The sequence below is a fragment of the Anguilla anguilla genome, chromosome 11 (assembly GCF_013347855.1).
Source record: "Anguilla anguilla isolate fAngAng1 chromosome 11, fAngAng1.pri, whole genome shotgun sequence".
NCBI lineage: Eukaryota > Metazoa > Chordata > Actinopteri > Anguilliformes > Anguillidae > Anguilla > Anguilla anguilla.
The window spans coordinates 28,906,957-28,923,067 of NC_049211.1; the positions used below are offsets into that span (position 1 = coordinate 28,906,957).

A 16,111-nucleotide genomic window follows, 5' to 3' on the forward strand; every position below is an offset into this window, starting at 1 on the left:
CCTGAATGTACTCCGGCCTGAGAGGGGATTTGCGACCATGTGTCTCTTTCTTAGCAACTTTAAATGCTTCTCATGGAGGCTGCTATAATTGCGCTCTGGCTTTCTTTAACTTCACTGGCGAGCTGCAGCTGTGCCGTTTGAAGGCACGCATACACGCAGATTCGCTTTTCCCCATCTGACTGGACAGGGTTGCGGCATGAATTCTAAGCGAAGCTCGAGGGACTGTGGTTTGTTGCATGTCCGACAGCAGCCCTTGATATACACCCGTAATTCATTGCGTTCTCCTCGACACATTGTCATTGTTATGATGTTTATATATGATTATTGGTTGCACATGCACTGTTTTTTTTTTTTTTTTGACCGCTGACTTTTGCCCCACCCACTCTTTAGTGCCAATAAAGCAGTGGTTGCTAGGCAGCTGGTGTAAAAGGAAGTGCACCCCAGCTGTGATTATTTGACAGCCAGGATATTAAAGGTTTTTAAAAAGGTCATTATTATAAATACAGAATTCTACTACAGACTCCATGAAATTTATTTTGGCTGAATTTTGGAAGGTGAATTTTAGTTACTATATTCCACGGTGTGGAAACTTCATGGTGTTCTTGCCTTGCCAAATAAGGTGCCACTGACCCTAGTGAACTCAAACTCATGTTTTTGTTGCTTTTTTATAGAACTGTGCTGTACATGCCTCGAGGATAGGGATTCCTTGAAAAATAGATTTGTATCTCGATGGGATCGCCTGGATAAATTAAACTGTTTTCTGTTTGAGGCAAATGTTGCGCAGGTGAAAAATGCATGTGAGTTTGTAAATCAGGTTGTATTTAAGCTTGTGGTGGCTTAAACAGATAGTTTGCATGGCCAAGATGGTATGCAAATGCCACATTCGGGTCTAGGAGTCTAATGAGAATTATGGAGCAGTATTCACAAGGATTCTGAGAGTGTTTTTAAAGCATGGATTCATGTCAGATTGAAAACCTAAAATCTTGCCCTTTTGGAACATTCAGGCATATTCATAAGGACCTTAGTAACTTCAAGTGAATTAAGAGTGAGCAAGAAATGAGACTTAAGAAGGAGCATGCTTTATGTAGTTACCAGAACAGCCATCTGCTGTTCTCAAACACACAATAAATGTTTTTTTATTTTCCATTAAAGTATACTCTCAACCAGATTCCTAAACTTAAGAGGAATCTGCACAATATTCTTAGATATTTGAAACTTAAGAGTTACTTTGAAGGCTAAGAGGACTTTTATGAGTACAATGCAGGAACTGAAACAAAGAACACAGTCCCTTCCATTAAATATCATGCCATGTGTGGGGCAGATGAAGAAAGTTTTCAGTTGGACTTCAAACTACTTCGGAAAAGTAACGGACAAACATTTCAACAGTTTCCTACGAAAATCAAGCCATGCCCCACACATTGATTGAAAAAAAGCATTGTGGGTAAAAAAAAACAGGATCAAGTAAAAGCTGTTGAAAAATGCATCCATTTTAAGCCAACACAACCACAGCCATTTTTCAACAGACTTTAATATTCAGATTCAAAAGGCTACTGAGCTCTGATGTCTGACATGCTTCTGGCTTAAGTGAAAACGTCACTTTGATGAGAAAAATCCCCTCAGGCTCCACCTAATCACGACTAGCGTGTGTAGGGCCTTGTTTGACTGGTAATGAATGACTGGGGCTTTTGAGGCAAAGAGGTGACTGAGAGCCCCAATTCAGTCTTGGGATGCTGCCAGAGGCGGGGCTGATGACAAAATTTATTCCAATGTGTATTTATTCCAACATTTTTTTTCTTTCTGTTTTTTTTTTTTTTTTTTTTAAACAAGCGCTTCTGTCTCAGAACTTCAGCAAACGGAGCCAGTTTGGAATGGCCTGACGTTAACAGCAAGCGGCTTCAGCCATAATTTGCCTCTGGCACTATAAACTAGGAAAACGAAGTCCTTGAAAATGACGTCAGACTGACAGGACAGGGCAGTTGTGTCACATGTCATGTGTGGTTGGCCACAAAACAACCCCCCTAAGCAACAGCGAAACGCGTACCATTGGCACCGGCTTCTGCTTTAACCCTCTAAAGTCCCTTCCAGGTCAGGACACATTTGGCTAAGTGCATCTCATTTGCATCCCCCAAACAATCATGTTCCAATAATACTCATGCGTGTTCACTGCGTTATGTAGTCCTGCTTCACATAAGCAGAGTTATTTCTGCTGCAGTTTGGCGTGTGGGCAGAGAGTCTGGTTCTTCGCGATTAGGGCACGGCGTGAACCCTCCCCTCGCTTATAACCTAAACTCTGTACCGACACAGGAGAGTCTATCTGTACTTGAAGATTTTATCTGCGCTCTGAGACCACATCCTCTTTACTGACGCCCTCCAGTACACCTACACTGGAGAACCTTCCAGGCCCTGGTCTCTCTGAGCTCAGCTCGGGGCTGAGAGTGAGGCTCCCCAATATATCAGCAGGTGTAAATTTAGTTCATTGGTCCTCTCGTCTGTCACTTACACCTTTCTCTGAGGTGCTATATGGATGCCAGTTTACAAAGAAACGTGGCACCCGACTGATGGTGGCAGATAAAGTGGAGCAAGTTTTAAGTTGTAACAGCTGCAGCACAAAGCAAAGAGAGAGAAAGTCCTGTGTGTGGGTGTGTGTGTATTGAACAATATGTGGAGTTGGTGATTTGGTTTTGATTGAAGGCATCCCAAATGCTGACAAACACAAACAAATCTTAACATCATGCAGTACCCTCTGGACAATCTTTGATTGGGAGCAAATTCATTCCACAGCAAGATAATGACCCCCAAGCACACTGCTAAGACGATCAAGCTGGTGTTCTCAGAACAATGGACTGGCCACTCCAATGGACTGGAGTCCAGCCCTCAATATCACTGATTGTGATTGGGATCACTTTGATCAAGAGAAGCAGAACATGTAACCAACTTCTAAGACTGAACTTTGGAGGTGTTTACACAAGAAGCATACTCCTGCACATGTCTTAGAAAAATCAAAGCAATGCCCCTGAAAAGAAAGGAAGCTGTAATAAAGGCAAAGAGTGGACACTAAATGCTGAAAGATTTGAGATCGTACACAGTTGTGGAGGTCTTTGTGTAATTTTGTGTTAAATATGTAAATATAAATATGCTGCATTATTTTCTGACACTGAAATATAAACTGCTTGCACTTAATAGCTGTTTTCACTGGAAAGTAAATAAAAGAAAGGGTGGGCTCTGACTTTTGTATAGTCCTGTATATAGAGAGACAGAGACAGAGAGAGAGAATTGAATGTACCAGACAATATTTGCTTTGCATGGTATTTGTAAGAAAATGTATTTAAGTAAAATGTGTGGAATAGCATATGTTACAGATGTGTTCATATATGTGTGGGTGGATTTACTGTATACAGCCCAACAGCGCAGCATTCTAACATCAAGGTGTGCAAACATAAGTGACCTTTCTCCCTCACGTGCTCTTATAGCAGCTCCAGGGAATGTTTCCCCCATTTCAAAACAGTGCCTGCAATAGAGTACGTTTCCCGGGGAACGGAGTAGTCAGTCAGCATGCGGCACTGACAGCACAAGAGCGGCCCGCTTCTGAATCAGGCTAGCATGCTCGCTGCTGACTGAGGAAAACTGGGTCTTGATGGGTCTCCTATCGATACTGGCCAAGGTCCAATGTTAGAGGACAGTGCACGGATCAGAGAAGGAGTTCTCTTTCCTGGCCACAGACTCAGGAGAGACTCAGGAAAACCCCAGGGCTACAGGGCAGGACTGTTTCAGAAAATACAATTGTAAACATTTTTATTTAAAAGCATACATTGCTTTACACTGGTCGCCAGCAGGAGGCACTTTAAATGCGCCCATCCATTTTTGGTGAAGAAAACTATATTGTTTGGATGATGGTTACTGGTGTGTGTGTATGCATAAAGGGTTCAAACACACAATGCTGGAATAGGCATTTTAAAGAAGAGATAGTTCACACTTTTTGGATGTGTAGGTTTCAATTGGCTTACATACCGCACACAAAAAATTGTCTGAGTCAATTGAAAATGGACGCTAAAACTGCCAAAGAGGGTCAAAGAAGCTCCAGAAAGTGAATGTTCCCACGAAGTTTACACAAAGTGCCATTCTGTTTCTCCCTCCTTCCCCTTCCCCGCCTCCCCCCCACAAGTTCATTTTGAAGAAAGGCATTAACTGAAGAATAAGATTTCCTTTCCGCACAAGATACGTACACATTTTTCTCTGGCATCTAAAAATACCCACACAAAACTATGCGCCATGCATTTTCCATTACAACATGCTGCCCAATTGTGTACAGACGTAATACAAGAAGGTTAGAGCATTTTTTTTAAACTGTCATTTTCTGACTGCAATCAGACAGGAAGGTGCCTGGTGTGCTTAAGTGTGGGCGTGTGTCGGGGGCAGCGCGGTGTGTCGGTTTCGGGCGACTAGATCTAAAATCCTGTCGCTGATCCAGACCTTCGTGCTGATCTATGAATTGTTGATTACTGTAAAAAAAATGGGGTTGTCGGGGGAGTTGTGGGATGTTATGTTTTGAAATGAAGGGGTAGATTTTGACTTAAAACTATGTTTTGCTTTTGACAACACTAGCCCAACTGAGTGTGCCTCAGCGCAGTACGTGTTTTATTTCACCTTCTCTACAGGCTGGCATACGGCTGTTCTGGTTTATTGTTGGATATGTCACTTACTATAAACGATAATCAACAGCAACGAGGGCCTTTCAGCTCTGGAGCCAGCCTGGAGCCGGGGCTCACCCCTGGAGCTGTTTTGGATCTGGGCCCAGAAATCCCACTACACTGGTAGGCAAAATGACCACAAACTATTCCACAGTGTACTATTATATACCTCTGTTTTACACAAACTACTGTACCACAGTGTACTACTATATACCTCTATTTTACACAAACTACTGTACCACAGTGTACTACTATATACCTCTATTTTACACAAACTACTATTCCACAGTGTACTACTATATACCTCTGTTTTACACAAACTACTGTACCACAGTGTACTACTATATACCTCTATTTTACACAAACTACTGTACCACAGTGTACTACTATATACCTCTATTTTACACAAACTACTGTACCACAGTGTACTACTATACACCTCTATTTTACACACACTGTACCATGGTCTACTACAATATACCTCTATTTTACACACACTGTACCATGGTCTACTACTACATACCTCTATTTTACTAACACTACTGTATCAGTCTACTACTATGTACCTCTATTTTACACACACTACTGTACCACAGTCTACTACTATATACCTATATTTTACACACACGATTGCATCACAAGTCAAATACTATATGCCTCTCTTTTACAAACAGTACTGTATCACAGTCAGCTATTATATACCTCTATTTTACACACACTAGCTATTAATTTAATTAATTTAAACCCGCTTGCTATTAATTGAAAGCATGCATTTTTTTCCAGACACAGTTCAGAGAGTTGACAATCAATGAGTTGACAATAAATAAAAAATGGAAATCAAGTATATTTGCATTTTTTAAAAAAGTTACATTTGTATTTATTTGCAGTACAAGCAAGGTTAAGGACAAAGCTTGACTGAATAAAGGCCAAGCCAATCTCTCAGTCAGTTTAATGTACATTTGATGAAGGGCTGGTGTAGTGGCTTTAACTGACTGTCAACACCAACTCTGCCCACTGATCTAAGTTTTTGTGCAGTGTTAAATTTCAGCAGCACACCCATGTGCTGCTTGTGAAAGGGCTTCCCAGAAAAATGCTTGTGTGTCAACCTGAAACCACGCATGGTAAAAGCACCACTTTTTTTTTTTTTTTTTTTTTTGCATTCGATCAACTGGAGAACAAAGAGACAATAACCGCCCACAGTTCAGCCTGCACCAGGGTGTCGTTCAGGGGAGGACGTCAAACGAAATCCGCCGCTTGCGTCGGTCGCAAGGCCCCTGTTTTTGTTTTTGTTTTTTGGACGCTAATGTGTGCGGGGAAACCCCTCTCCAGCTGAAAGTGGAGCGCGCCCGGCTGAAATGAGTCAGCCAAGGAGGGGGATTCCATAACCCTCGCCAGGATAAAGGGGGCTTTTTTTCCCCTGGCGAGTATTTCATGATGGGCTAGCTCTACCGACAGGTGGCTGCCGTTTCTTTGTTGGCGCCGGTGGCTGTTTTCGCTTTTTTATTCCCAAACGAATCCGGAGGGGCCTCTCTTTTCTCGCACCTTTAGCGCTGGTGCAGCGGAGGACCCCGAGCCCCGGGCTGGCCCCGGCTCCGGTCTCCGGGGTTCCGAGCTCCGGCGCGCGTAGAGCCACTTTCCAGGAAAGCGGGAGAACTCCGGCCAAAGGCAGCTGTGTCCCATTCAGAAGATTTCACAGCCGTGCCGTTCCAGAACTCTGTGTCATGCAGGGAAACCTTCCAAAACAATGGAAATCCCTTCTCTCTCTCTCTCGCCCTCTTTTTCCCCCGTTCGAACGGCCCCTAATTACCCAGCGACGTAACACAACAGTAGGGATATCCCAGATGCGGGAACGCGTCTACCTGCCTGGGGTTGGATGCAAGCCGGGGGGGCGGGGGGGAGGAGGGGGGTGCGCCCATCTGCCCCCCTGAAACAGCTGCACCTAGCGGCTAACGCCGCACGGCAGCGGAGACCAAAACCCCAGGGAACCCGGAGGGCTAGGGCGAGCAAACCAAGGAGGATCGCAAATATGCGACGTGCGAGAAATGCGCCCGTCCTAATGCCGACCGCTTCCAAGACCCGCCGAGGCACGAGCTCGAACCCGAGAGAAGACGCCAGGTCACTGCTGGTTCACCGTTGGAGAAGCAGTGTTGGAAAAAAAAAAACCGGAGGAAAAGGCTCCAAACCTGGGCCCGCGGAGACAAAGCAGGATTTATAAGACCGATAAATCACAAGTTTCTTCACAATGACGGGAACACATTCGACCTGTGGAACAATTTAGTGAGTCAGCGACGGGAAGCGGTCTCCCCTGTCTCATTCAGGTGTTTGGGACCGATCGCCTTTGTAATTGTGAATGCCGGCTCATAGAACTCGACGAAGTTTCCATACACAAGTGTTCCCAAATCCTTATAAACCAGGGCCCGTCTCCTCTTCCTTAAACACACATTACAGGCCTCCCACCCTTGCCAGCTCTTCAGAGTGGCTGACACTCTAAGAGTTAGGGGAGTCCAATCGTACCCAAAAAAGGCCAGTGCTTTTGTTGTGAGCCCAGCTCTAGAACACCCAATTCAACTCATGAATGACTGTGTTCAAGCAAGGCCTTGATTAGCTGAAAGATGTTTTGGTGCTGGGTAAGAAGGTAATTCTCAGATAAGACTGGATACCCCAGTTCTAATGGTCCGATGATCATTTTCTCATCTTGGTTTTTAAAAGAAATTACTGTCAGAAACTTAGCTCACACCATGTCCTCAAAATGCCACTTCCTGTCACCCCGGCAAAGAGGCCTCATCAATCAGACATTTCAGAACTCCCCTGCTTTTCTTCACCACTTCATTACGCTTTGCCACTTGGAGACGAGTGCTGTAGGCTCAAAGCTTCTCAGATTTACTCTAGTTCACTTCCTGGTGATATTATTTCAGTATTAGTGTTCATTTTTTTATACTGCCACAGATAGATTTAATGTGCAGTAAAGGATATTCCAGATGGAGAGGTTTCTGAGGACCAGCCAGATTTACAATGGATGGTAAAGGGGCATTTGGGGGTTTGTGGTCTAAAGCAAGAAAATACACTTCAAGTACCTCCAAAGAAGCCATACCATGTTTTCAGAGGCTGCACATATGAATAGATTAATCTTATAGTTCATTCACAATTACATAGACAAATATCAGGTTTTATACAGTGATGTATGGGCACAAGCCCATACACCAGCATACACCAAGAAAATCGTAACTGAAAATATTTTTTTTTTTAATTTTGAGGAATAATCCATTAATATATATACACATACAACCTCTGGAGGCATAATGTCACTGTGCAAGCTGCTTTAGAGTTACTTGAAGTTTATTTTATTTGTTTAAACCACAAACCCCAAAATTGTCTTCATGTATATACAGTACAATATCCTTCATAACAGACAAAACTCTTAACTAAACAAAAAAATATACCCTGACTGAAATACCATTTTTAAAACCCTAGAAATGGAACCATCCGTTTAAGTGAGCAGAAATTCTGAGAATTGCGGAAATGCACTCCTATTCCAAGTAAGAATGAGAGCTATGTATCAATATTATTTATCCTTAAAAGTACTCCTACCTTGCCTTGTATCTGAGACCTCACAAGCTCTTAACCATTTAAGAGTAGCCGGAATGCCTGTATCTCCAAGGCAACAGTGCGAGGAACCCTTTCTGAAAGATGTACTATTGTTATTGGATGAGTTCATTAGAATTAAAACAAACAAACAAACAAACACACACACACACACACACACAGTTGATATACATCTACTTAAGGTATGGATATTTGCTAAATGGCACCAAACATATGGCAAATGAGGAAGCTGTAAGAGACTGAGAAATAGAATCACAGGGCTGGAAATTAAGAAAAGGGGGCAAAGAGGAGGGAGGGTTGTTGGGGCAGTAGGATATTAACACCCACAATGCTCTTTGAACCCCAGGGTTGCTTAATCTCCATCTTTAGATTAAACCAATCCTAAAGCACGCTCTACCAGGCCAGACACACCCCTGCCGGGACACGGATCTCAAGGGCAGATGCTTGGGCTAAACACTGATCTAGTGGTGAAGGGTATACTATGAGCAATTATTGGGGCAACGGCTGCAAAAATGGGGGAGGGGGACAGAACCATCCCAGGACTGTCCCATTGGGGAGCTGCCCAGAAGTTGGATGGCGTGGGGCGAAATGACGTGTATCACCCACTTTTGCAAAACCAACAACCTTCCTGTGTACCACCTCTCCCTAGAACAGCAAATTGTGGCTACAGGTATGACTCAAGCTTTCAAACAGCCCGGAGGATAGCAGCACCATCAACGGAAGTTCAGGCGACTGCTATCATGCTGTAAGCCATGTCTGTGAAGAAGGTGACTAAAATGTCAAATGATTTCTAGCTGTGAACAGGGTGATGGATGGTAAACCACCACATAACAGCCTACCTACATGCCAGTGAGACCCCTCCGTTCCGCTACCTCAGGACACCTGGCACCTCCCCCTCTTCGCACCTGCGCTTCCCGATCACGTCTCCTGTCTGTTCTGGCCCCACGATGGTGGAATGACCTTCCCGTGGAGGTCAGAACAGCTGAGACCCTGACCACCTTCAAGCGACAACTGAAGACTCACCTCTTCAGGCTGCACCTCTCCCCATCCCTCCCTACCACCCTGTAATCTCTAAATTGACTGTAAGCTTAGGGTTGTAACTAGGTAGCTGTTTCTTAGTTGACTTAGTTAATGCACTCGTGTCTTAACTACTGCTTGTATTTTTTGCATAGACTGCGTTGCTGCTGTTCTTGTTTGTGTTAGTGTTAATCAGATTAACCTACATGGTCCAAGTTGAACTATGCGGTTGTTCCCTGCACTTGGAATGGTACTTCTCTCTAGTACCATTTCGACACGCTTGTTCCTGGTTATGGTTATACACTTTGTTGTACGTCGCTCTGGATAAGAGCATCTGCCAAATGCCTGTAATGTAATGTAACATAAATCCCTGACTGTGCCACTTTACCTTTAATGAGTGAAACATTTCAAACGGGACAAAAAAGTATGTTTATCCAGTCATTTTACCCTCAGAGACTAACAATATCAACCATCCATCCATCCATAATCTACACCCGCTTATCCTGGGCAGGGTCACAGGAGGTGCTGGAGAGGCAGGAATACCTTGGACAGCCTCCTAATCTATCGCAGTGTGTGACAATATCATAATTTCACATAAAAAACTGAATTTTCCACTCCAGTCATGGACAAAGAGTACTACAGCTGGACTAAAGATAAAATATGTATGTTTTTTACACAGTATTTAGGAGCTATGATTAGAGGTATCTCTGCATGTGACACTCATGTGAGCTACATGTTTTTTTAGTTCAACCAAATCTGCCCTCCCACAACAAATGCAAATTTACTCTAAACGAACATGCAAATGCACCTCAAACAGATCCTAGAGCAGGAGATAGCAAATGTGCAAAAGTACAGACAGGGAACATTTCAGTTCAGCTTAATCATGTTGGCAGATATCGCACTCATTTCACTGCACCCACAGCATTTGTACCACAGGCAGGCATCTGCTATTGGTCACTTAAGAGACTGAGGTTGCCAAGACACCTTTAAGAGAGAGAGAGTGGCAATGAAAAAACAGGGAACTAAATAAGATGGAAAACAACCACTGGAAGATCTGAGATGGATACAAATCACAAAGATATGTCTGAGGAGAATGAGGCAAGTGTATGGATCTTCTGTTAAAAAAGGTCATGCAAAAAAAATGTATGAGAAAGCTGCATATATAAACCTGTATTTATGTCCTATTTATTACAGCACATTTGCTGTAGTGTATATATTACAGATTTGGGGGGGGGGGGGAGACTATATATACCAATGACATCAAACTTGCTGACTTCCTACATCTGATTTGCATAAGGTTTTTAAAGTGACAGCCCTTTCTCAAACACATCTTTTGGGACACACAGCAAAGGGTTCATTGTGCTCCCAATTTTGAAAAATTGAGAAGAAACAAACTTTAAAAAAACAGCCACGTTTTAAAATCTGGGATATGCCACAGCTGCTCTCCTACACATACAAAAGCAAATCTTAGCAACACAGTTTCAAGGCTGTTTCACATTACTGATACAGTCAGCTGCCAAGTATCCCACTGCTCTGCTACAAAGCTCTTTATGCCTTGTAGGCCGTCAGATTCGGCAACTAAAACCCACTCCTTTAATCCCAGTTGTCTCTAGTCAGGAACGCTTCGGGGAAAAACAAATCTAAAAAGTTTATAATATATTTGGGCTTCAGAGTTCTGAAAAAAGACATTGTATGCTCAGTGGCTGTGGTCATTTGGGGTGTGGTCTTGAGGACGGGGGATGACCACCCTGTGGTTGTAACTGAGATACAACGTGCTTAGATAGTGACACAATCATTAGGCCTCAGAGAAACGCACTTTTGACCCCCGTCTAGTTTGCTGCGGATACAGGGCACATATCTCTATGGAACGCTAAAGCGAAGACGATCCAAGTAGCTTGGTAGGGAGAAGGAGAACTCACCGTGCGTCTTCTCGGTGAAGACAACCTTGGAGTCGGACGTGAAGTTCTGGCCCGTGAGGATCATCTGTTGCCCACCCAGCGCTGAACAGCTGTCCACGTCCTGCTTCTCCACCATTGGGAGCTCATGTGCTGATCTCTGGGCTGTGGGTTTGGAAACAGGAATGGTTAGAAACGTCAAAATCCACAGAAACCAAGCACAGCTCTACGGGAACCAAAACACCCAGAGAAAACATTTAGCTGTACCAGCCATAACATTTGTGCACTGGGTTTGTGATTTTAATGGAAGACCACTGAATTGGTGTGCATTTAGTGTGTCCAAAAAAGACAATGTCTGGGGTTCACAAATACACAATCACACCAAGATCCCAGTTGTTCTTAACTGACACAATGAACTCTCCCGCTTCTCTACCAAAGTGCAACCGTCAACTCAGTGTCTTTCTACACTGAAATTTTTGGTTGGCTCTGCCATGCATTTATGAATTACATGAATGGGTCCTTGGACTGGCCTGGGATTGCTATGTCCAATCAAATGCTCTCCCTTGGTTTTATTCCTTAACCAAATTCAAAATTCCATTTGGATGTCATTGTGAACCAAAAACTGTTCTACCAACCAACTGCACCAATTACCCAATTAACTCATAGTTCCCACAGATGGTCCAGGTCAAACATTTGTGGTGTAGATTCATTTGGCGATGCTGACCTAGCTAAATGGAAGGTCAGTGCAGTTCTTAGTCAGAGGCCTAATGTGATAAATCAAAGTACGTGCACGGCTGTCCGGGGTTTTCCAGTCAGCTTCAGCTGTCCTGACAGCTTACGCTGCGCTTTCTGTCAATTCTGGGCTTCTCAGAAACCTTCTGCCAATGGAATCTCCGCAACACAAACTGCGCACATTCAGAGCCATTCTTTCAGACTGTCAGCACTGTGAAAACCGAACTTACAGGGAAATATGAATTTTTACATGTGATTAACTCACATATGGCAATGTTTCAGGCAATTAAATCCAAATGAACACATTTTTACAGCATGATTCTATTAAAGCAACTCCGACAGTTACAGTCTGATCCTGGAGTAAAATTCAGCTTTCCACAAAAGAAATGGCAGTATTAGACTGTGCCGAAGACCTTTGTGCCATTCTGACTTAGACGATCACATCCTGCAGTTGCACGGTTGCAGTTCTAAAAGTTGGTACTTTCACGATCCATCCAACCAGTGATCTTGATATAGCCTTTGTGAAACCTACGCTTAGGTGATAAAGATGTGCTTTTTTCTGAACTTTTATTTACCACTGCAATTTATGTTTGGTTTAACACTTTGAAGCAACCATATCAAGATTTCTGAGATCAAAGCACTGAGCATGTCAGAATACCGCCCCAAAAATGTGTCTTAAGTAGGCCACACGATCAGCAACAAGCCTGCAGTGAGCAGCATTAGCAGTAAGACGAGCCACAGTGGCTTGCAGCTTGTCTCACAGTGTGGACAAAATGTATCACAATTTATGGCTTGTATGAAGCGATAAAGACATAGATTCCTTTTGAGGTACAAACTGTTCAAACATTTTGTGAAAAAGATAAAAACATTTGGTTGTCCACAACATACCAGTCAAAAAACACAAAACAAGTTTACAGAGAAATAATTCAATTCAAGGAAAAACTGTCGCTATGCCACACAACACTGGCATGTATATGCAGTGTAATTGCCTTATACCTCAATTCAGAACTACTGTACATAACATTTATGAGCACACTGGCCACAGAGGAGACCAGAGAACGTGTAATTCGTGTAACGGAAATGAGCGAAAGCAACCTTTTCCCAGTCGCGCAACACTAGTAGCGCTGAGCAAAAACAAGAGCAGGCTGGCTTTCTCCTAATTTATGGTGATTATGCGAAGGCGCACGGCATACATTACATGTACAACAAACTCTATGGCCTCTCCGCGGAGTAGATACCGCTATGTTCGCCAAGCTACAGATTTCCTGAACAGACAGGTTTGGTTAGGAGCTTGCACAAAGGAATTAAAATTGATCAAACTAATTTCACCTCATATTCCTGTCGTGTTTTCAAAACGGCGGCACATATACGGAAAAAGATACTTCAAGGCATCTGAAAAGACCTTTCTCATCAAATAAAACAAAACAAAAAGGATGAAAATATCACCTAGTCATAAAATGAAAACTCTCATCTGCGGTAATGCTCTACAGCATCACGCAGTCCATATGGCATCATCGGCCAATGAAAACCTCCCAGAGCCGGCACATCCTCAAGAGTCACAGCATCGCAGCGTTCAATCCACCTCCGCCAGGGCGAACAGAACGCAGGCAAAACACGCGTGACCTTTGCGCAGGTTTCTTTTTTTGAAGCCCACGGCGGTCTGAGCCAGCAGAGCCGGCCCCTCGGTGAGCGCCGCGCCGGCGCAGCCGCGCCGCCTCTGCTTATCTCCCGCTTCGGCGCGCTCCGCCGCAGATGGTGCGGCGAGATTACCCCAACACAGGCCGCATTCATAACCGCGAACGAAAGTGACCCGGCCGAAAGGAGGCCCTGCCGTTCGGGCGGAGAGGGTGGCGCTACAGCCTCAAACTGCAGAAGGCGCGCCGGCAACGGGGGGGGGGGCGGCCTCCCAGTGCGGAAGGGCCACCATCCCACACCTCACAAACATGAAAGATACAGGCCGCCTGTCAAAGGTTGGGAGAGGTTCTGCCGTATGTTTACTTCACACCCTTTTTAAAGACTGAAGCGTCCCGACCAATATTTTTTGAAATGAGAGGTCGCCCCTGTCAATATCACAAACCTGCGTATTTACACAGGATCAAATACCGGGCTCCACTCTGTATAAGAAGCGCACAGGAAAGCCTGTGATGACACACCTAAAAACAAGTAAAGCACCTCCGGCAGTCTGTGCACACATAAAGAGGAGTCTGTGCGCATCTGAGAGGCCCGACTGTACCGCAGAAGGGTGCCCCCGCGCCTCCCACTGAATTTGAATATTGTTCCTTTTTTATTTATTTATTTTTATTTTTTTAACAGTGTTTGCCCTGTGAGTGACGTCAGGCTGACACCACACAGACGAAGCGCTGGCTGATAAAAAACCCATCCGGGAGACCGGTAAGCGCCGCGTTTCCCCACCGCGTCTAATCTGCTACAAAGAAAACACACGCACACGAGCCACGGGCCACGGGCCACGGCTATGGACTTTCCCCAGGAAGCTAGGATATTTCTCACTCTGCACACAGTCCTAAACCACCACGTATATATTTTGAAGCGGGGATATGGGAACTGTGTACCTTTCTTCAGACGTTACGCAACACTTATTACGGGACGGGAAAATATGCTTTCAAGCTGTACGCTAGGGTCAGTGATTAGATTAGAGCTCACTTTTCTCAGGTAGTGTTTTCATAAAACCCAGGGAACATGCTCGATCGGACATAAAACGTCTTTTAAAATCAAAAGCAGATCCAAAGGCCGCTGATGTGGTGTTTACCATGGCATGCCCAACTGAAGGTTTTACCTAAGATTCATTTACGCGGGGCCTCCAGTGGCGCAGCCCATACAGCGCTTTCCACATGCTCATCGCGAGCCGCGACGTTGGCAGTTCGAGCCCAACCGCCGACATTTGTCGCATGTCTCTCCCTCTCCCTCGTCCTAGTTCTTCCTGTCTCTCTACACTATCCTGTCTAATAAAAAAGCCCAAAACAAATATTAAAAAAAAAAAAGATTAAAAAAAGATTCATTTACAAACATGAACTGGCTTTTTACAGAAAGCTTAATTTTTTTCTTGCTGCAGTTAAATGGTAAAAATGATAAATTCTACCGAAATGTACAGGATGCTCTCACTAAAACCATAGAAACTACCCAGAAAATGACCTTGGAATGAACGGGGAGAGTTAGACTCATTGCCATCTTCAGCACAAAAGAGAAATAGTCAACTGTACTCCATAACTTCAATCACAGTGGTTTAATTACTCTTTTTACTTCTAATGTACTGATTTCCCCATTTCCTGTTTCACTTATTTCTATTTGTATTATTTTGTAAATGCAAGAGCGCATTAGTCATTAGCAAAGCACTTCTGGTTGCAAACCATTTCTGAGAAGTGCTACATGAATAATCATTATGACTTTTTTTTGTTTTTAATTCGGCATCTCCAATCCCACCTGAATTTGCCATGTTCAATTCGCAAACTATGTACAAGCTTGCTCAAAAACACGCCCCCCTCCCCCCACCCCCCGCCCCCCGCCCCCCGCCCCCCCAAAAGCTGGCATGGGAGAGTTGGTGGTCCTCCTCCAAAGCACACGGTGTCAGCTACCTGCTTGTGCTTCTCGAGCGATGAACACCACTATCCCTGCTGACGGAACCCCGCCTGTATATCCCCTGGGTGACCAGAAGCCAATTGTGCGCCGCCCCTGTGCTGCAGCCAGTCACCATCAACACTGGAGCGGGCCGGATTCGACCCAAGAGCACGTTTACCGATTGAGCCACCCAGCAGCCCCCTTCATTACTCTAACATTAATTCTTATTTTATTTTTACTATTATTATTAAGAACAGCATGCACTCCAGAGGAAAGAATACAAAGACATGCGCAGCACTTGGTAGGATTTGAAGCTCAATAGGTCAGTGCCATTTTGGGTGGGGTGGGAGGGGTAGTAACTTACAGCACTCAATGGGATGAGAGGCCACCTGCAGGGAAACGTGCTGCCCTCCAGGCTGGGGTATGTGAACACGGAACACCAGGCGCACACGCGTGTTCTTGCGCCCGATGTCCGTCTCCCCTTTCCTCAGCTCGATGTCAGCGTTGCGCAGCTTCAGAATCCCTGCGCAGTCAATCCTGCGAAGACACGCCCCACAGAGCACTCAACGTTTGATCAATTAACGCAATGCTTCTCCAGAGAAA

General features: G+C 44.4%; 1 protein-coding gene across 3 annotated transcripts in view; it reads right to left on the bottom strand.

Moving 5' to 3' along the window:
- Positions 1–16,111, bottom strand: part of nfatc2a (nuclear factor of activated T cells 2a) — a 69,288-nt gene that overhangs the window by 38,486 nt on the left and 14,691 nt on the right. For all 3 annotated transcript variants that reach the window (XM_035382683.1, XM_035382684.1, XM_035382685.1), the window contains exons 5-6: positions 15,873–16,045; positions 11,228–11,368 (exon numbers count right to left, since the gene is read on the bottom strand). In XM_035382683.1, the coding sequence (XP_035238574.1) occupies positions 11,228–11,368; positions 15,873–16,045 (314 nt within the window). The remainder of the gene's footprint in view (positions 1–11,227; positions 11,369–15,872; positions 16,046–16,111) is intronic.